This window comes from Nannospalax galili, unplaced genomic scaffold (genome assembly GCF_000622305.1).
Source record: "Nannospalax galili isolate Female #2095 unplaced genomic scaffold, S.galili_v1.0 scaffold77, whole genome shotgun sequence".
Taxonomy (NCBI): domain Eukaryota; kingdom Metazoa; phylum Chordata; class Mammalia; order Rodentia; family Spalacidae; genus Nannospalax; species Nannospalax galili.
This window is the reverse complement of record NW_008341457.1, coordinates 2,124,161-2,143,352: the sequence shown is the minus strand read 5'-3', so window position 1 is coordinate 2,143,352 and position 19,192 is coordinate 2,124,161. Positions and strand designations below refer to the sequence as shown.

The 19,192-nt window shown below is 55.3% G+C and overlaps 3 protein-coding genes across 12 annotated transcripts in view; 1 reads left to right on the top strand and 2 right to left on the bottom strand.

The window, feature by feature from the left end:
- Tbxa2r (thromboxane A2 receptor) overlaps nt 1–3,253 on the top strand; it is a 9,952-nt gene extending 6,699 nt beyond the window's left edge. For both annotated transcript variants that reach the window (XM_017799144.2, XM_017799143.2), the window contains exons 3-4: nt 333–1,208; nt 2,417–3,253. In XM_017799144.2, coding sequence (XP_017654633.1) covers nt 420–1,208; nt 2,417–2,665 — 1,038 coding nt within the window. In that variant the 5' untranslated portion in view covers nt 333–419 and the 3' untranslated portion in view covers nt 2,666–3,253. The remainder of the gene's footprint in view (nt 1–332; nt 1,209–2,416) is intronic.
- A 104-nt stretch (nt 3,254–3,357) lies between these two features.
- Nucleotides 3,358–11,706, bottom strand: Gipc3 (GIPC PDZ domain containing family member 3). Of its 7 annotated transcripts, none has more exons than XM_029565365.1 (6): nt 11,240–11,706; nt 9,073–9,315; nt 8,704–8,884; nt 8,034–8,146; nt 6,130–6,224; nt 3,358–6,044 (listed from the first exon to the last, which is right to left on the bottom strand). In XM_029565365.1, the coding sequence occupies exons 1-6, from the start codon at nt 11,480–11,482 to the stop codon at nt 3,740–3,742; spliced, it is 3,180 nt and encodes a 1,059-aa protein (XP_029421225.1). In that variant the 5' UTR covers nt 11,483–11,706; the 3' UTR covers nt 3,358–3,739. The 7 variants fall into 7 exon arrangements, with proteins under 7 accessions (XP_029421225.1, XP_029421226.1, XP_029421227.1 ...); XM_029565366.1 differs by having other exon boundaries at nt 9,130–9,315; XM_029565367.1 differs by having other exon boundaries at nt 11,300–11,706.
- A 2,588-nt stretch (nt 11,707–14,294) lies between these two features.
- Nucleotides 14,295–18,961, bottom strand: Hmg20b (high mobility group 20B). Of its 3 annotated transcripts, none has more exons than XM_008837036.3 (10): nt 18,905–18,961; nt 18,585–18,640; nt 17,900–18,008; nt 17,404–17,607; nt 16,680–16,800; nt 16,432–16,478; nt 15,611–15,683; nt 15,038–15,253; nt 14,783–14,915; nt 14,295–14,680 (listed from the first exon to the last, which is right to left on the bottom strand). In XM_008837036.3, exons 2-10 carry the CDS (start codon nt 18,620–18,622, stop codon nt 14,668–14,670), a joined length of 954 nt encoding a protein of 317 aa, XP_008835258.1. In that variant the 5' UTR covers nt 18,623–18,640; nt 18,905–18,961; the 3' UTR covers nt 14,295–14,667. The 3 variants fall into 3 exon arrangements, with proteins under 3 accessions (XP_008835258.1, XP_008835259.1, XP_029421224.1); XM_008837037.3 differs by lacking the exon at nt 18,905–18,961 and adding an exon at nt 18,815–18,897; XM_029565364.1 differs by lacking the exon at nt 18,905–18,961 and having other exon boundaries at nt 14,295–14,602; nt 18,585–18,898.
- Nucleotides 18,962–19,192: the final 231 nt, after the last annotated feature.

The window sequence follows — 19,192 nt, the reverse complement described above, 5'->3', positions numbered from 1 at the left end:
GAGTTCAAGGCCAGCCTGGTCTACATAGTGAGTTCCAGGCCAGCTGGGGCTACAGGGAGACCCTGTCTTAAAAAGACTAAAAAAAAAATTTTTTTAATGAAATTGTATGTGTATGAATGTTTTCCTGCATGTTTGTGAGTGTACCACATGCATGCAATGCCCGAGGAGGCCAGAAGAGGGTGTCAAATACCCTGGAACTAGAGTTACAGCTGGTTGTTAGCCGCCAAGTAGGTTCTGGAAGGAACCTGGGTCCTGTGCAAGGGCAGCAATGCTCTTGACTGCTGAGCCACCTCTCCAGTCCCTAACAAGCCAATTTTGTCTCTGTATCCCAGGAGTTGCTGGAGCTTTCCCAGCTCAACATCACCAGCCACCGGTGCCTGATGGGGTGGTGACCCATCATTCCACCAGACTGGAGAACCATGTGGCCCAATGTCAGTTCTCCAGGGCCCTGTTTCCGTCCCATGAACATCACTTTGGAGGAGCGACATCTGATCGCCTCGCCTTGGTTCGCTGCATCCTTCTGCGTACTGGGCCTGGCCTCCAACCTGCTGGCCTTGAGTGTGCTGGCTGGAGCACGGCAGGCAGGGGGACCGTCCCCACGCTCCTCCTTTCTCACCTTCCTGTGTGGCCTGGTCCTCACGGATTTTCTTGGGCTGCTCATCACAGGTGCAATTGTAGTGTCCCAGCATGCTGCTCTCTTCGACTGGCAGGCCGTGGACCCCAGCTGTCGTCTCTGCCACTTCATGGGGGTGGCCATGGTTTTCTTTGGCCTGTGTCCTTTGCTTCTAGGAGCTGCCATGGCCTCTGAGCGCTTTGTGGGCATCACCTGGCCTTTCTCCCGACCCACAGTGACCTCCCCGCGCAGGGCCTGGGCCACAGTGGTACTGGTATGGCTGGTGGCCCTGGGTCTGGGGCTCCTGCCCCTGCTGGGCCTTGGCCACTACACAGTCCAGTACCCTGGGTCCTGGTGTTTTCTGACTCTGGATGCCCAACCTGGCGATGTGGCCTTCGGCTTGCTGTTTGCACTGCTGGGCAGCCTGTCAGTGGGATTATCCTTTCTGCTCAACACAGTCAGCGTGGCCACACTCTGCCGTGTCTACCATGGGCGAAAGGCCACACAGCAGCGCCCACGGGACTGTGAGGTGGAGATGATGATTCAACTTGTAGGTATCATGATGGTGGCCACTGTGTGCTGGATGCCTCTGCTGGTGAGTTGGGATGTTGGAGCTCTTGGGGAACATACAGATCACCCGAAAAATGTGTTCAGCACAGAGGGAGGGCAAGCACTTGGGTACTTCAAGGATCCACAGGATATAATGGGAAAATCTTCTGTGGGCTTGGGTGTGAGACTTGGGGCTTTGAGGAATAAATAGTTCACTTGCCAGAAAAGATTGGGGAGCACATTATAGATAGGGTGGCTGAGAACTAGAGTTTTCCTGCTCCCCCTGGGTGCCCAGTGCTGGCCTGGACCCTGTCCTGTACAGATGTCCTTCCACAGATGACTTGGCTAATAGGAGGGAGAAGAGTGGGAGTGTTTAAGACCAACATGAGATTGTCATTGCCTTAGTCCTGCAACAAACGTTGATTGATTGAGCACTGACTGTACAAAGGCTTCACCCAGCACCAAGTGGATACTCAGCTAGGCAGGGGAGAGCAGGAGATCCAGGCACTCAGGAGGCCTAGGCAGAAGGATAAAGATCCTGACCAGTCTAGGCAACTTAGACTCTAAAAATAAAAAGTCAAAGAAACGCTGGGCATGGTGGTGCGTGCCTCTAGTCCCACCCTGAGAGGCAGAAAGGCGAATCTCTTCAAGATTGAGGCCACCCTGGTCCACATCATGACTTCCAGGAAAGCTGGGACTAGACAGACCCTGTCAAAAAAAAAAAAAAAAAAAGGAAAGGAAACTGGGCATGAGAGTATACACCTCTAATTCTAGCAGAGGCAGACTGATCTTTGTGAGTCTGAGGCCAGCCTTGTGTATATAGTGAGTTCCAGGGCAGCCTCAAAAATGGGGCAGGTAGTGGGACTGGAGGTGTGACTCATTGGTAGAGTAACAGCCTAGGATCCCCATTGAGGGGCTGGGGGCGTGGCTCAGGGTAGAGTGACAGCCTAGAATCCCCAGTGAGGGGCTGGGGGCGTGGCTCAGTAGAGTGACAGCCTGGAATCCCCAGTGAGGGGCTGGGGGCGTGGCTCAAAATGCTATTAAGTAGCTCAGAGTATATTGTTAAATCACAGTATTAGATACAAAGTTTCACTCCACCCACCTTGCTCCTACCTCCAAATCTCCTTTCTCACAATCCTCAATTCAGCCAGAATAGGAAAGCCTGCACTCCTTTCGGGTCACTTCAGGAGCAGCCCAGAGGGGTTGCTGTGATCCCCTGAGGTCACACAACACTATGACCCTCTGTTCCCATAGGTCTTCATTGTGCAGACTGTACTGCGGACGCCCCCCGTCATGAGCCCTGAGGGGCAGTTGTCCCAGGCCACGGAACACCAGCTGCTTATCTTCCTGCGTGTGGCCACATGGAACCAGATCCTGGACCCCTGGGTCTATATCCTCTTCCGCCGAGCAGTGCTGCGACGCCTGCACCCCCACCTCAGTTCCCGGCCCTGGGCTCTGTCCTTGCGGCCGCCCCGAACCCAGGACATGCTCAGTGAACCTTGAAGGACAACAGGACCCAAGCCTTGGGCCCTCTGTGACCATTGCCAGCCTGTGCCGTGTGGCAGGAGCCCGAGTGCCTTGTAGACAGAGGGCTGGAGACATCAGATGGGGCTGAATCCTGTGGACCAGGAGGATTGCCCCCTCATACCAGGAAAGTCTTCTCTGAAACCCAGGGACTCCTCCATGATCCCCCAAACCCCTCCCCATCCCCCAGGGATGACTCCTTGCTCAGGTGTGGTGCTTGGGGCACACATTGGAGGCTCAAAACGTGGGTACCTCCCTAGCAGGAAGCCTCCTAAATTGGGCTCCCTCAGAAAAACTTTCTTCCAGGGACACTGGGGACCAGCTCAGACTCCAAGCCAGACAAACCTTGCTGGGACTGTGAACAGGTTGGGGAACACTCCTGTCTTGCCAAGTCTATCTCTGAGGTCCCTGGCTTCACTTTCCTCAGGTCCAGGGGTCGTCAGCCTTGGGGGTTGAGAGCATTGCCCCCAGTTCCCACTGCCAGGAGTGGGGATCACCCATCTCCTGGGTTTCTACACACCTGTCTAAAACATTACACACTCAATAAATGGTTGAATGACCAGTGAATTGCTTGTGGTATACAGCAAGTGCTTAATGAAGCATCCAAATATCCATGCCCCAGCCTCCCTCTCCAGTTCCATGCAGACTCCCCTCAAATGATGCACTAGCTGTGGATGTGCAAGGTGCCTTTATTCACTGTCTGGTCCCTGTGTGCACCTCCCTCCCTATCCCCTCTGTGACTAGATCTCAGCCAGCTGAAACCCAAGCCTCAGCTTCCACCCTCCTCTCCTCCTGCTGGGGACAAGTCCACTGGGCTGGGAGGGGCAGAAGGATGGGAACCCCCCAGAATATCCCATCCCAGCTACTCAAGGTTGGGGAGCAGCCCAGGCACAGGGGAGAGACTGAGCCCTGCTCTGGAAACAGGACTGGGGGTGACAGATACCCTGAGAGAGGTGGGCTTGTGGGGTCCTAGCTGGGGTTTGGAGGACAGGGCTGGCTTCTTGGGGCTGGTGGGGACATGGGGCCTGGGGTCCAGGTGGGAGCCTGGAAAGCCTAGTGCTGGGCTGGGGCCAGCCTGGGCTCCATCATGGGCAGAGGTTCAGGAGTTTGGCCAGGGGCTGGGGTTAGGATTCTGGGGGTTGGACTTAGGGACTGAGGGAGGGCTGGGGCAGGCAGATCAGGCTGGGTTGTAGTGTCAAGGCCAGGGGACTGTGGGCAGTGCCTGCTTCTAGAGCTGAGCTGGACTGATGAAGTGACCTGTGTTCCAGAAAGAACCTGGGCTCTGGAGCTGGGTTCGAATCTGGAAGCAGACTGGACTATGGAGCTAAAGGGCCTGGCAGAGCTGAGAAGCACTCCAGAGCCGGGCTTGGTGTTCAGTGGACCACTGGGGCTGCACTGGGTTCTAGAACCCAGTTGGGGAATGTGGTTGGATCCAGCTGTGCTCTGGAGCTGCTTTCTGAAGCTAGGTGAGACCGGAGGGCTAGGTGGACACTCCAGAGAGGCTTGAGCATCCATGCAGGGCTGGGGAACGGTGCCCACCCTGCCTTCAGCTCTAGACAGAGTTCTGGAGCTTGGCCCTGTCCCTGCCAGTGGTTCTGCATTAGATCTGGAAAAGTTTTCAGAGCACACATGGACCCCTGAATCAAGCTGGGCTCTGGAACCAGGCCAGCCCTGGAAGTCTGTCTGGGTCCCAGAGTCTGACTGTGTTCTGGAACTGGCCTGCTCTGCTCCAGAGCTGACTAGCTGCACTCTGGAGCTGCGCCTTGCTTCAGGGGTGGGTGGTGGTTGTGAGGATTTCTGGCCTCTGGAGCTGGGCCTGCCTGTCACACTGGGCTGCATTCTGTTACCAGGCTCAGTCTCAGAGCTCCATTTGTCACTGGAGCCTGACTGGGTTGCAGGGCAGTGGGAGGTGCTGGGGAGTGGCTCGGCTGGGGTACAGGACTGAGGGCTGAGTCTGGACTGTGGGGCAGAATGGACCTGATGTCCTGAGCTGTCCAGAGGTCTAGAAGATGGCTGGCTTCTGGAGTGGCCTTGACTTCCATTATCAGGCAGCTTGGTGGACCTGACCTGGAGTGCCAGGAGAGCTGGACTCTCTGAATTGCTCCGAGGGGCCAAGGAGGTACTCCAAGGGGCCAAAGAAGATGGGGCCATAGTGGTGCCTGCAGCTCTAGTTTCATGACCGAGCTTGGTCTCAGGGTTGGGCTGCACTCCAGAACTGCATTCCAGATCTGTGCTGAACTGGGTCTTAAAACTTGTCTGGCTTCCAGAACTTGGCTGGATGGCAGGGCTTGATGGAATTCTAGACCTAAGCTTAGCTTCAGAGGCCATCTGGGCTCTGAAGCATGGCTTCATGTCAGGAGGGGGCTGGGTTCTAGAACAGGATTGGGTTCTAGAGTCGGGCTGGATCTCAGAAGTGTCCTGGGTTCTAGAACTGGGCTGGGTTTCAGGTCTAGTCTCGACTTCAGAGCTGGCTTGAGGCCTAGAACAAAGCTTGGCCTCAGATCCAAGCTGGGTTCTAGGGCTGGGCTGGGCCTCAAAGCTGAATTTGATGTCAGGCCAAGTCTGGGTTCTGAAACAGGGCTTAGGCTCAGAGCCAGGCTTCATATCAGAGCTCCCAAGGATTCCAAGTTTGGCCTCCAAAGTAGGCTGGGTTCCGGAAATGGGCTTGGTCTCAGGGCTAAATTTGATACCAGACCTGCTTTGGGTTCTAGAACTGAACTGGGCCTCACCCTGAATTCTAGAATGAGGCTTGGTCCCAGAGCCAGGCTGGGCTTCAGAGCTTCCTTCGATTCTAGAATAAAGCTTGGCTTCAGAGCCAACCTGGGTTCTAGAGCTGGGCTTAGTCTCTGGGCCAGGCTGGGTTCTGGGCTGGGTCTCAGGGTGGGCCTGGGTTCTGGGCTGGGTCTCAGTGTGGGTGTGGGTTCTGGACTGGGTCTCTGGGACAGGCTGGGTACTGGGCTGGGTCTCTGGAACAGATTGGGTACTGGGCTGGATCTCTGGGACAGGCTGGGTACTGGGCTGGGTCTCTGGGACAGGCTGGGTTCTGGGCTGGGTCTCTGGGACAGGCTGGGTTCTGGGCTGGGTTTCCGGTCGGTCCTGAGGTCTAGAGCAGGGCTGTGCCTTGGCGCTGGGCCGGGGCTGGGCTCTGGAACAGGGCTGCTGCGGAGAGCTGGGCTCCGGGCTGGGGCTGCGCACCCGGGGACACACTAGCCACAGGCCTCGCGAGCCTCCACGATGGCCGCCCACACCTCCACCACAAACTCGTCCGGGAAGGCGAACTCGCCCAAGACGGAGTCTAAGCAGCGAGCAAACGCCTGCACGCCCGCCGTCTTCTTGGACGTCTCCACCATGGTGGCCGCTGTGGGGGACCACGGGTGAGCAAGGGTGGACTGGGGTCCCCTGTTGTCCCCGCTCCTCCCTGGGCTCCCGCGACCCGAGCTTACCCTGGCCCCTTACCCAGCTCGGGGTCCCTGATGCCCATGTAGCTCTCCAGCAGGTCATCCACCCTGCGGGACGCCTCCTCCTCAAAGTCGTTGGGCTGCGTGGGACACAGGGTACAAGTGACAAGTTGGGGCGGGGCAAGGAATCCCCGTTCCTCTCCACTGACAGTGGTTGGAGGGGATGAACTTGAATCCGGTCCCTCCAGGAGGATTGATAGACAGTTAATTACTATCCCAGCGCTTGGGTGGGAGGCAAAGGCAGGCGGATCTCTGTGAGTTCAAGGCCAGCCTGGTCTACATAGTGAGTTCCAGGCCAGCTGTGGTTACAGGGAGACCCTGTCTCAAAAAGACCAAAAACAACAACAACAAAAAAAAACCCTACTACGTGGAGGAACTAGGAAGTCCCATGCCTCTCTGAGAATTGATAGATAATTTATGGTTGCTAAAGGGATGGATTAGGAGGATCTGCCCCTCCCCCACTGATGCTTGTTATGGACTTAGACCCCACCCCTCTCTGAAGATTGCTAAGGAGTGGGACTAGGAGGCCCACCCCTCCCTGAGGACTGATAGACAGTAAACTGTTACTAGGGGGAGGGACTCACGAGGCCCTGCCTCTCCCAGCTCTAAGGGCAGTCGTTTGCCCTGCTCCAGCTCACAGCCCTCAGGAAACTCACTGGATCCTTAAAAAAAGATATGAGAGTAGAAAGGGAGCCAGGAGGAAAGAGGAGGGGAGCAGCGAGCTTGGGGGACGAAGAGGAGGTTGAAAAAATAAGACCAAATACTTGTTTATTTAGACAGAGTCTCCTTGTGTAGCCCAGGTTGGGCTGGAATTCTCTATGTAACCCAGGCTGGCCTTGAACTCACAGAAATCTGCCTGCCTCTGCCAAGTGCTGGGGTTAAAGTTGTGCACCACCATGCCAGCTACAATAATAAACTTTAAGAGAAGGTATTCCAGGCTGGGTGTGGTGGCGCACACTTTTAATCCTAGCACTCGGGAGGCAGAGGCAGGTGGATCTCTGTGAGTTCAAGGACAGCCTGGTCTACATAGTGAGTTACAGGACAGCTGGGACTATAGGGAGACCCTGTCTCAAAAAGACCAAAAAAAAAAAAAAAAAAAAAAAAGAAAGAAAAGGTGTTCCAGTGCTGGGCTAAGACGGTGGGTCCCTGGGCCCCCTGCCCTGCCACCACAGCCCAGTTGCCGCACTCCACACTCAGTGAAAGACGCTGTATAAGTGGAGAGGATCAGTGAGAGGCTCAGCAGGTAGAGGAGCTTGCCACCAAGTCTGAATACTTGAGTTTGATCCCTGGGACCCATGTGATGGAAGTGGAGGACTGACTTCTGAAAGTTGTCCTCTGACCTCCACATATTCACACACACACACACACACACACACACACAATATATATACATAAATATACTTAAATAATAAGTAAATGTAATAAAAGTTTTGGGGACTAGATGCAGTGACACACATCTTTAATACCAGCATTCAGGAGGCAGAGGCAGGTGGATCTCTGTGAGACTGAGGCCAGCCTGAGCTACACTGGGGTTGCAAGAAGACCCTGTCATAAAAAAAACCCACACAGCAGAATAAAATAAAAATCTAAAAACTTGGGGCTGGAGAGATGGCGCAGGAGTTAAGAGCACTGACAGTGACTACTTTTACAGAGGACTAGAGTTTGATTCGGGCTTGATGCCCAGCACCCACATGGTGGCTAACAACCATCTGTAACTCCAGTTCCAGGGGAATCCAAAGCCTTCTTCTGATCTCTGCTGGCATTGCACAACACAAGTGCACTTACATACATGTAGGCAGGACACACATACACATAAAATAAAAATAATAAGTATTTTAAAAATTAAAAACTTAGAAAAGAACTCAAGAAGCCTCCATCCTACCACTCACCACTTCCTCCACTGTGGCTGGGCCCCTAGAGCGCAGGCGCAGGGTCTCTCTCCCGCTGCTCACTTTAGCTTCCACTGGCCACTTACTGCTCCGACTCCTCTGACCAATCATATCTGAAGGGACAAAGGAAGGACAGGTATGCATTCTGTTTTCTGTGCTTTTTATTTCCATCTCCTTTTTCAGAAAGGACCTTACTCTGTAACCCAGGCTGGCCTTGAACTCATGGTCTTCCTGCTTCAGTCTCCTGATGGGGCTGGGGGGTGTGGCTCAGGGTAGAGTGACAGCCTGGGATCCCCAGTGAGGGGCTGGGGGCATGGCTCAAGGGTAGAGTGACAGCCTAGAATCCCCAGTGAGGGGCCGGGGGCGTGGCTCATGGTAGAGTGACAGCCTAGAATCCCCAGTGAGGGGCTGGGGGCGTGGCTCAGGGTAGAGTGACAGCCTAGAGTCCCCAGTGAGGGTTTTTTTTTCCCCATAGAATCCCGAACAATGTCTTGGGACAAGTGTGGCTGTCCTCGCTTGGGGAGCTCCAGCTATGGAGTGAGTGGAGGCCGGGGTGGGTTGATGCTTAGCACAGGGGCCCAGGAGCTTCAGGAGATGAGAGGCAGTCTCAGAAAACTACTTCTGGCCCTTGCCACCCTTTCTGAGTTCTCAGGGACCCAGGGGTCCTCACCGAAGGCTCTCTTGGGCTGTACCAGGCGCAGGGTGAAGGGCTGGGATTTGGGCAGTTCTCGAAGCATCTTGGCCACCTCGTAGTGCCGGCAGCCCACGATGGAATGGTCATTGATGGCCTCAATGCTGTCACCCACACACACGGCCTGGATTCTGTTGATGATGCTGCCCTCCTTGATTCTCTGGGGGAGAAAGCACAGGGCCTTGTTCTCTTACCCAGGCTAACCTTAAACTCATGGTTTTCCCGATTCAGTCTGTTGGTGACTCTATGGCTGGGGATGTGGCTCAGGGGTAGAGGGACAACCTAGAATCCCCCAGTGAAAGTTTGGGGTGTGTGAATCACTCTTGGCTTGCTTCCCCCCCCCATTACCTCCTTAGACCCCAGAGGGCCAGGGATGGAGTCCCCACCCACGCACGCTGGATGCACCTTGATGAAGGCGTATCCCGCCCCGTTGTCTGTGATGGTCAGTCCCAGCGCATCCTCCGTCTTCGTGACCTCCACTTCCTTAGTCTCTCCTCGTACGTGTGCGAAGATAAAGTCTTCCAGCCCTATCTGGCCCCCTAGAAGTTTCTGCATATCAACTTTGTGGCTATTGAGGGTGCAGAATAAAATCTGTGCGGAGAGAGGACCCAGCGTTAACCGTGGATGGCTCACCTTACTGCTCACAAGCCGCTGAGTGATGGGTGCTGAGGCCTGATGGGGAAACTGAGGCCCCAAGAGACTCTGAACTGGCAGCAGGGCTAGGAACGGGGACCCTGTCGCACTCCCAGATTCCTTTCTGAGCTCGAACATGTTTCTTGGGAAGATCGGGTTCTGCGAGTGCCCCCTGCGGGCCTCAAAGTGCATGTGCCCTGGTTAAAGAGTAGGTCAACCCCAGCCGCGACTCCCCACCTGTAAAAAGGACTTCTGCCAGACCAGTGTGGGTGGAGAGGGAAACCTTATCTTAATTTAAATAATAAACAAAGGTTCTGGAGAGATGGCTCAGCGGTTAAGAGCACTGGCTGCTCTTGCAGAGGACCTGGGTTCGATTCCCAGCACCCACATGGTGGATAACGACCGTGTATAATTCCAGTTCCAGGGGATCCGACGCTCTCTTCTGATGTCATCGGGCATTGCACGACACAAGTGCACTTATATACATTCAGACAAAACACTCATACACATAAAATAAGAATAATAAAATACAAAGAATAAACAAAAATAAATGGGGACCGGCAAGCTGGTTCAGTGGGGGAAAGGAGCTTGCCATCAAGTCAGACAACCTGATTTGATCCCTGGGATTCACAGGGTAGAAAGAATCCACTCCTACAAGTTGTCCTCTGACTTCCACATGTGGCTTTGGTGCCCACCCTACATGCACTAAATAAATTACAATGTAATGAAATGTTATGAATCGGGGTTTTTATAGATGGTGTTTAAGATCACATGCTCTCAGAGTTCGATTCCCAGCACCTGTGCTTAGTGGCTCACAACTGCCTATAACTCTCCAGGGGATCTGAGGCCTCTGGTGTTCATGAACACCTGCACAGTCTCACACAACACTAAAATAGTAAATCTTAAAAAAAATTAAAAGACAGATGAATAAAAAAAAATTTTTTTTTTTTGGTCTTTTTGAGACAGCGTCTCTCTGTAGCCCCAGCTGGCCTGGAACTGGCTATGTAGACCAGGCTGGCCTCTAACTCACAGAGATCCCTCTGCCTCTGACTCCCTGGTGCTGGGATTAAAGGCATATGCCACCACCCCAGGCTGAATGAAAACATGTTTTTGAGACAGGGTCTCCCAGGGTGCCCTTGTTCTCACAGAGATCCACCTGCCTCTGCTTCCCAAGTGCTGGGACTGAAGGTGTGTGTCACCATGCCTCGCTAAAAATTTTTTTGAGACAGAATCTCTTTTAGCCCAGGCTGGCCACAACTTGAAATCCTATCTTAGCCTTCTGGAGTGCTAGGATTAGATGCACACCATTAAGTCTTGTTTTTTTTTTTTTTTTCTTTGAGATAGGGTCTACTGTGGCCCAAGCTGATTTCTAAATTACTGCATAGTCAAGGATGGTCTGAACTCCTGAACTTCCTTCCTCCACCTCGAGAGTGCCATATGACAGGTATGCACACCACCATGGCTGGTTTGTTGGGTGCTGGGGATGAACCCAGGGCTTCCTAGTTGAGCACTCTCCCCACTGGGTCACAAGCACTCTCTTTCCACTGAGCCTCAAGCACTCTACCCACTGAGGTACACGTGCTCAGCCCACTAAGCAACAAGGACTCTACCTACTAGACTACAAGCACTCATCCCCTCGAACTTTTGTTCAAAAGACAGCACTGCCCAGCACCGCCCTCCTTCACTCTGGCACACTCAGGAACCCAGGCAGCGCTTCTCGGACCGCTCAGCCTGCACCGTGGGGTCCTTGATAGATATAGGGACTTCCCCCACCCCAAGATCTACCCATCTTTCCACGCAGTGTGTGAAGACGGGGGTCCCCGGGGGAGTGGCACCCCTGCATCTGAGTTCTGCACCCCTGAGATCTTATTTGCATCCCCACCTCGACTCCGGGACCCGGGGGTCCGGTGCAGGGTGTTGTTTCGAGGTGCTGGGTGCTCACCTCGGTGGGCGAGATACCGAAGGCCTCCGCTATCTTGGCGTAGAGCTCGCGGACGTTGGTGAAACCCTCGATCCGGCCCGTGGGGCTGCCGTGCGCCAGCTGCGTGCGGAACACCAGGCGCGGCCTCGTGCGGGCTGCGGGAGGCTCCGCGGCCCCGGGCTCGCAGGGTGCAGCGTTCTCCATGGCCTAGCAGCTCGGACACCCACCCTGGCCCCCGCTGCAGCCGGATCCTCCGCTTCCTGCAACCCTCCCTCCCCCACACAGGCCCAGGGAGAGGCGAGCCGCCCGGGGTAAGGGGATCCGGGAACCCGAGCAGCCCGGGAAGTTGACACCGTGGGATGCGGGGGTGGGGTGGAGGGGGGACAGGTGTCTGGGACCTGCCAGAGCCAACTGCGCCCTCCCCAGGGAACCACGGATAACCGAGGGACAGCTCAGTGCCCCAGCTCGCTCCTTCGGCCAGAGTCGTCAAGTAGTGTCTTAAGAAATGCGGGGACACCATCAGAAGATCCGCACCCCTCCCTCTGCCCTCCATGCCCCCTCCCCCGTCGGGGTCGAAGCCTGAGTCCTCTCTGCAGCCCCACAGGGCCCTGCCCATCCTCCCCCGGGAAGTCCTCCCTCTCTGTCCCTGGCTCCCTCAGCTCCTCCAACACACCAGGCTCCAACTTGCCCTCCCCCAGCCTTCGCTGTGTCCTCCCCAGAGCTCTGAATAATTTCCCTCTCATCTGCCACCATCTCTTGTACATACTGTTTTTCTCCCCCTTTTTTTTTTTTTTTTTTTTTTTTTTGACAGATAGGCTCTCACATAGCCCAGTCTGGACTTGAACTTATGTAGCTGAGGATGACCTTGAAGGCCTGATCCTCTTACCTCCTCCTCTGGAGTGCTGAGATGACCAGTGTATGCCACCATACCTAGTTTACATGGTCTGGGGATAAACCCAGGGCACTATGCATGCTAGATGAGCATTCTACCCACTGAGCTACAAGCGCTCTATGTACTGAGCCACAGCCCTACTTTTTATTTTGACACAGGGTCTCATTAAGCTGCCCAGACTGGGGTTTAAGGTTTTTAAATACTATTTTTTTTAGATTTTATTTATTATTTTTATTTTATGTGTGTGGGTGTTTTGCCGTATGTGTGTAAGTGCAGCCGTGTTGTGTAATGTCTGTGGAAGTCCGAAGAGGGTGTCGAATTCCCCTGGAACTGGAGTTATAGACGGTTGTTAGTTGTTCTGTGGGTGCTGGGAAACAAACCCCCGCAAAAGCTCTGAGCCAGCTCTCCAGTCTCATGGCCTTTAACTTTTCATCCTCCTGCCTCAGCTTCCCAAGTGCCCTGGAAGACAGGCTTACACTATTTACACTACCATCCTGGCCTTCATTTTTTTTTTTTTTTTTTTTTTTTTTTAAGACAGTCTCCTTGTAGCCTCAGCTGTCCTGGAACTCACTATGTAGACCAGGCTGACCTCAATCTCACTGAGATCTATCTGCTTCTGCCTCCTGAGTGCTGGGATTAAAGGTGTGCAATACCACACTTGGCTCAATAAAAAATAAATCAATAAATAAATGGTACTTTTGGAGGTTGGAGAGCTGGTTTAGTGATTAAGAGCACTAGCTGTTCTTGAAGAAGACCTGGGTTTGATTCCCAGCACCCACATGGCAGCTAACAACCATCCATAACTTCAGTTCCAGAGGATGTGACACCCTCTTCTGACCTCTGTGGACATTGCATGACACCAGTACACTTACACACATGCAGGCAAAACACCTGTACACATAATATAAAAATAAATAAAAAATTTAAAAAATAGGAGAAGCCAGGTATGGTGGTGCACACCTGCCATGCTGGAACTTTTTGGAGGTGGAGGCAGGAGGAGCAAGAGCAAGAGTTTGAGGTCCATCTTTGGCTACACAGTGAGTTCAAGGCCAGCCTGTGATACCCTGTCTTAAAACAAAACAAAATAAAACACCACCAAACTCAGGGGGAAGATACTCACTTCCCGTTCTTGAGTCTGGAATTCTGAGCCACCCAGGCTGCCCTGCTCCAGGGTTCCTGGAAGGCACCCTTCCAAGGCTCTGGAACCTTTGGGCAGCTGCTGGCAGTCCACCTCCCTTGTCCCACAGGCATGGCCTCTGTGTATGTCCAACTTTTCTCTCTTGTAAGGACACCCGTTATTGGCTCTGTGCCTGGCCACACCCTGCTCAAACATGACCTCATCATAGCTTATTACACTGCCAGCACCCTAAGCCCTAATAAGGTTGTGCTTGGAGATTCTGGGGTGAAGACTAGAGCACATTTTTTTTGGAATACAATTCATTGGCACTGCGCATGTGTGCATCAAATTGTTCAGGCATGTGTTAGAGTTACTATCCACAATATTAGGCAACTAGCAGTGTCTCAAAGTCAAAATAGATGATCAGACAGGAACCAGTAATTTGCCACAGCCTGGAATATATGGATGGTCCAGACACACACTGGAATATTACTCAGCTCAGAAGAGGAGTGAGGTTCTGACCCCACCCTACAGCATGGAGTGACCTTGACAGAACTTAGTGAGAGATATAGACACAAAAGGCCAGAGTGGGAGGGGGCTCCATCACAGGAAATGTCCAGCACAGGGGATTCCAGAGACAGGAAGTAGATGCCTTAGTGCAGAGGGGCTAAAGATGGGCTGAAGGCTTCTGGGAATGTTCTAGAACTACATGGATTGATGGTTCCAGAACCTTATGTAGTGTGCTGAAGTGTTAAAGCTGTGAAGTTCATGAGGAAATGGATTGGAATCCAGACCAGAGTGAGTGGAAAATGGAATGCCACATCCCTTCTGAACCCACAGAGGAAGGTGTGCATTCATGGGGGAGCCCAGTCCAACTCTGCCTCAGTTTCTCCATCTGATAACGGGAGAGTGAAGGCTCTGAGATCCTCTGCCAGATATTGGATCCTGGTGAGGAAGGGTTGGGGTACAGTTTCTGGCCCACAGTCCTCCAAACTGCATACAAAAAATCCCATAGCAAGAATTTTTATTTTAAAATTCCATATAGCTTGGGGGGGTGGACCCCAGTCTCCCCTGGCTGTGACAGGTCACCCTGCCCCCAAGCCTGTGTCCCCCAGCCCTGTGGTGAGCAATCTGGGATCCCACAGTGTGAGGGGTGTGCCCCGCTCCCCATTTCTGTCCCTCCGTAGTGTGGCAGTCCCAGGAGGCGCGGGTCTCCTGAGCTCTGCGACCTGGGGTGCGAAGCTATAGGGGTGCTCTTGAGATTTAATGACAGGGGCAGCATGGGCGTGGCCCCATTGGGGACCCCCAGCTTCACCTATGGCAGAGAGGAATAGAGGGGAGCGGCGATCAGAACTGCGTCTCCGGGACCGGGGTCTGCCATCACAGGTGCTCACTGCGCAAGAGAAGGGGATAGTGGGGACCCAAGACGGCCAGCCTGGACCCCCTCACCCATGCCTGCACCTACTGCACCCCTGCCCCGCCCCCTGCCCCCCACCTGGCCACCCGTGCCAGAATCTCCTTGACGCGCGCGATAAGCCGCTCGTGCTGCGCGGGGTCCCGCTCGATGGCTCCGTGCAGCCGCGCCATGTAGAAGTCCAGCGTGCTGAGCGTCGGCGTCTCCCCGGTGCCTGCGGACGGGGCGGGTCAGCAGGGCGCAGGGGGCGGGGCCAGGGGGGGAGGGGAGGGTCTGGGTACGGGCGGGGCTTAGGAGCCAAGACGGGTGGTGCGCCGAGGGGCGGGGCCTGCGCACCCGGCACTGGCAGCGAGGCGAAGCTGGCGGTGAGCGCCTGGCGCACGGCCTGTAGTTGCTGCTGCAGCGCCATCGTGCGCCGCTCTTCCAGCGCCAACTCCTGCTCCAGACGCTCGCGCGCGCTGCTCATGCTCTGCGTGTGGCGCTGCAGCACCGCGTTCTGCTCCTCGAAAGCCACGTTCATCTTCCGCAGCCTCCGCAGCTCCGCCTCCCGCGCTGAGGCCAGGGAGGGGCGGTCAGAACCGGAGCTGCCATCCTCCACCCCACTCCACCCTCCTCCAATCTTCCTCCATCATCCTTCTCCACTCTCCTCCACCGTCTTCCATCCCTCCTCCTCCTCCGTCTCCATCCTCCACTTGGCTCCACCCTCCACCTCCATCCTTCCCCTTCATCCTCCTCCACTCTCCTCCTCCTCCTGTCAGTCCCTCCATCTTTCATCCCTCCTTCTCTCCTCTTCTCATCCATCCATCTCTCCTCTTCCCCACCACCCTTTCCATCCTTCCTCCTCCACCATCTCCACCTCTCCCATCTCCACTTCCTCCAATGGCACACCAGCACCTGCGGAAATCTCACCTTTATTTTGGTCTAAAAACTCTTCAGTGAAGATGGGGACATCAAAGGTGGAGAAGCCATCGCAGTCCACACCCTGTGACAAGGGGCCGTGAGTTTGGTGGGGTCACAGCTCTGGAGTCTGGGAGGGGCTCCTGGGGCACTTGGGGTAAACACCAGGATTTTTTTTTTTTTTTTTTTAGAGACAGTGACTCCTGTAGCCCAGGCTGGCCTCCGACTCACTATGTAGCAAAGGATGACCCTGAACTCCTGATCCTCCTACCTCTACCTCCCAAGTGCTGGGATGACAGGTGTGTGCCACCATGCCTGGCTTACAAGATGAACCCAGGGCATTATGCATGCTGGGCAAGCCCTGCCTACTGAGCTGCAAGCACTCTACCCACTGAGTTACAAGCATTCTACCCACTGTGGTTTGCCCTTACTGAATATTTTTAAGCTGGGCATGGTGGCTCACAACCGTAGTCTCATACTTTGGAGGCTGAGGCAGGGAGATTGATACTGCCAGTTCAGGGTTATCCTCTGCTATGTAGGGAATTTGAGGCCAGTCTGGGCTACATGAGACCCTGTCTCAAAAAGAAAGGAAAAATTCAGTGAGGAGTGTGTGTGTGTGTGTGTGTGTGTGTGTGTGTGTGTGTGTGTGTATGTGTGTAGTCTTGGTCTTGTGCCTACAAGGCAAGTTCACCCTTGAGCCCTCCCACCCTATCCACTCAACATCCCCACAGGGTGCAGTGTTTCTGGCTAGTGATCTTAGAGGCCCACACTTCCTGCTGTGAACATGGTTCCTGTTTATTGGGGTGCCTAGAAACCTTCAAACCCTCCTTTACCTTGTGTCCATTGAAGAGTGTGCTCATGAACCCAGAGCTGGAGTCCTCTGATGGGAGGAAGGAGGACAGGTCAGCTGGATTCCAGAACTTTCCTTTTGCTAGACCCTCTCTATCAACATGCCCAGGCCCAGCTCCCCACCTGCACCCCTATCTTGGCTCTAGGTGAACCCTTGTTCTCGATACAGTTCTGGGGGCTCCTGCCTGGGTGGGGACAGCACCCCACACAGCAGCCTCAAGGCCCCACCCACCTTTCTTTATCCTCTTTTCCTGAATCTTCTCTGTGCAGACCTTGTAGGCCTCGGACTGCTGGTATGCCCGCAGCTCCTTCAAATACTGCTGTTTCTCCTTTTCCGCCTCATCCAGGTATCTCTGGGGGGTGGGGTCAGAACCGCACCCACAGACTCAGGGCAGCACCCACAGCCAAGACCAGCCCACAACAAGGCAGGTATTCAGGACCAGGACCACCTAGTCTGGTTATGTCCTCCCTCTCTGTGGAAACTTCTATTGCTCCCCCTCCCCCCCCTTCCCTAGGGCCCTTGGAAAGCACTCCTGGTCATGATGGAGTCTTCCCTCCCTCCCCTTCTGCCCCCTGAAATCCCACTTCCAACAGGTGCTTGGTGGAGGCTGGTGTAATACTTCTTCCCTATTTATGCGATTTGTGTGTCTCGTGTCTTTTGTGTGTTGTGTATTTTGGGGTCTCTCACTGAACCTGGGGCTCACAGACTGGGGTAACTGTCTGTTCAATAACCCCAGTGATCCCCCATCTCCACCTTCCCAACACTGGGATTACAGGCATGTGACACCCAGATCAAACTCGAGTCCTAGTGATGGCACTGAAGACTGAGCATCGCCCCAGCCCCTGTTATACAGCTCTGAAATTAATCCCCGGGACTTGGGAGTTTTCATGACCACACAATTGTGGTCCTCCTTCCTCAGCCTCCTGGGTGCTGGGATCCCAGCCTTGCAGCCCACCTGCTTTTCTGCCGGCTGCAGCTTGCTCCATTCGGCGCCCAGCATCTTGGTGATTTCTGGAAAGGGCAGGTCAGGATGGCGAGTGCGGATCTGCTCCCTTCGCTCGTTCAGGAAGCGGACGTAGCCGGTGACCGGGGCTTTGGGCCCATTCGGGAGAATCTTCTTGCGCTTCTTGCCTTTGGGCCAGCCTCTCTTCTTCACAGGCTGCAGAAAAGGGCTGCATCCTTGGGAGGGGCCTGCAGGGCCGGGGCGGGGCCTCTGGGCATGTGGGCGGGGCCTAGCTCAGAGGCGGGGCTGCTATAGAAGCCTATAGATTAGATGAGGACCAGGGGTGGCGGGGGCGACCAGGACTAAGTCTTCTAGAGAGCGAGGTTGAGGACAAAGACTAGACAGGATTGATCGGTGGTGGGCGGGGCCTATACTTGGTGGACCTGCTAGGGGCATGGCAAGGGCCAGGCTTTCATGTGGGGGAGGTACTGAGTAGGAAGGGGCTCACCTCCTCCTCCTGGGGCCCCTTATCTCCAGCTCGGGGCCCCTCACCACGCTCCTGTTTGACAGCCACCACGAAGCCCCCATGCTGGCCCGGAGCCTTGCCTCCCGCAGGCCTTGGGGACATGGGACACAAGGGTCACCCCCATCCCCCAGTGCCAAGAGCTTCACCCCAAACTCATCCACTTCACATGGCTGGAGCCGGCCCCCCCCCCCCCAAGGTACAAGGGAGCATGAAGGCTGTAGGGAAATGGAAGGGACCTGAGGGATCAGGATTGGGAGTCACAATAGACCACTTGTGGGTTCTGCAGGTCTGGGAGGGGAGTGAGATTACTCGAGGCTAGGAGCAGGATGGGGTGTTGGGGAAGGCCAGAGGGAGCGCATGGCACAGCTGAAGGGATTCCAGAACCTAGAGCTACGGATCCCTGAGGATCCACGGGTGGGGACAGGACATGGCCAGGGGTCCCGGGGACAAGAACAGTGCATGACGAAAGGTTCCCGGTGTATGGGGGGGTGCAGAGCAGAAGTAGGGGCTCCCAGGGGCGACGACAAGACACATCAGGGGTTAGCGACAGGACAGACCGGGGGTCTCAGGGATGGAAACGGAGCATATCCAAGGGTACCCGGGGTGGGGATGATGCAAAACTCGGGGTCCCCTGGGGTGGAGACAAGGCTGTGGGTGGCGCACTCACGCGGTGGCAGCGCCTGGCTGCCTGGGACCGTGGGACATGGCCTCTCGGGGTGAGACCTGAAACACAGATGCGTGCAGAGGTCGAGGGGTCCCGCCCGGAACCCGGATGGGAACCCCAGACCCGGATTCCCGAGTGGGGGAGGCGGATCCCGGGGCAGGGGAGGTGCTCCGGGGCGGGCGGCCCTGCGGTCCTTTGTTGGAAATCGAGCCCTGAGAGACCGGACTGCGTACCCCGACAGCCCCGGGCGAAGCCCCGCTGCACCCCGGCTGCGCCCCGGCCACCGCCCCGCGCAGGGCCCCGACTTCCCCGGCTGTTTTCACCTCCAAAGAAACTTTCCCCGGACCTGGGATGCGGCGACGCTCCAACCAACCGCCCCAGCCCGCCCCGCCCTCTATGCTAATGAGCGCTTCTCAACCCTCTTATTGGTCGGGCATCCAGTGAGGGGCGTGGTCATGCAGATAAAGCTCGGCGCGCCCAGCGGTGATTGGCTGGGCCACCCGCGGAGCCGCGTGGGCGGTGCGTCCGGGCGGGTGCGTCAAGTTCGGCTGCGCTGGGTCTCGCTTTTGACCAATGGGAGGCGTTTGGTGGCCAGGCCTGGGGCGGGCGGG

Coding starts and splice junctions, on each gene's coding strand:
- Gipc3 (XM_029565365.1), bottom strand. CDS start 11,482: ATGGAGAACGCTGCACCCTGCGAGCCCGGGGCCGCGGAGCCTCCCGCA. Junction 9,316..11,239: donor CCCCGGGTCCCGGAGTCGAG/GTGGGGATGCAA, acceptor CTCTCCGCACAG/ATTTTATTCTGCACCCTCAA. Junction 6,045..6,129: donor GAGCTGGGTAAGGGGCCAGG/GTAAGCTCGGGT, acceptor GGTCCCCCACAG/CGGCCACCATGGTGGAGACG.
- Hmg20b (XM_008837036.3), bottom strand. CDS start 18,622: ATGTCCCACGGTCCCAGGCAGCCAGGCGCTGCCACCGC. Junction 17,608..17,899: donor AGGGGCCCCAGGAGGAGGAG/GTGAGCCCCTTC, acceptor CCTTTTCTGCAG/CCTGTGAAGAAGAGAGGCTG. Junction 16,801..17,403: donor TGCAGCCGGCAGAAAAGCAG/GTGGGCTGCAAG, acceptor CCCACCCCCCAG/AGATACCTGGATGAGGCGGA.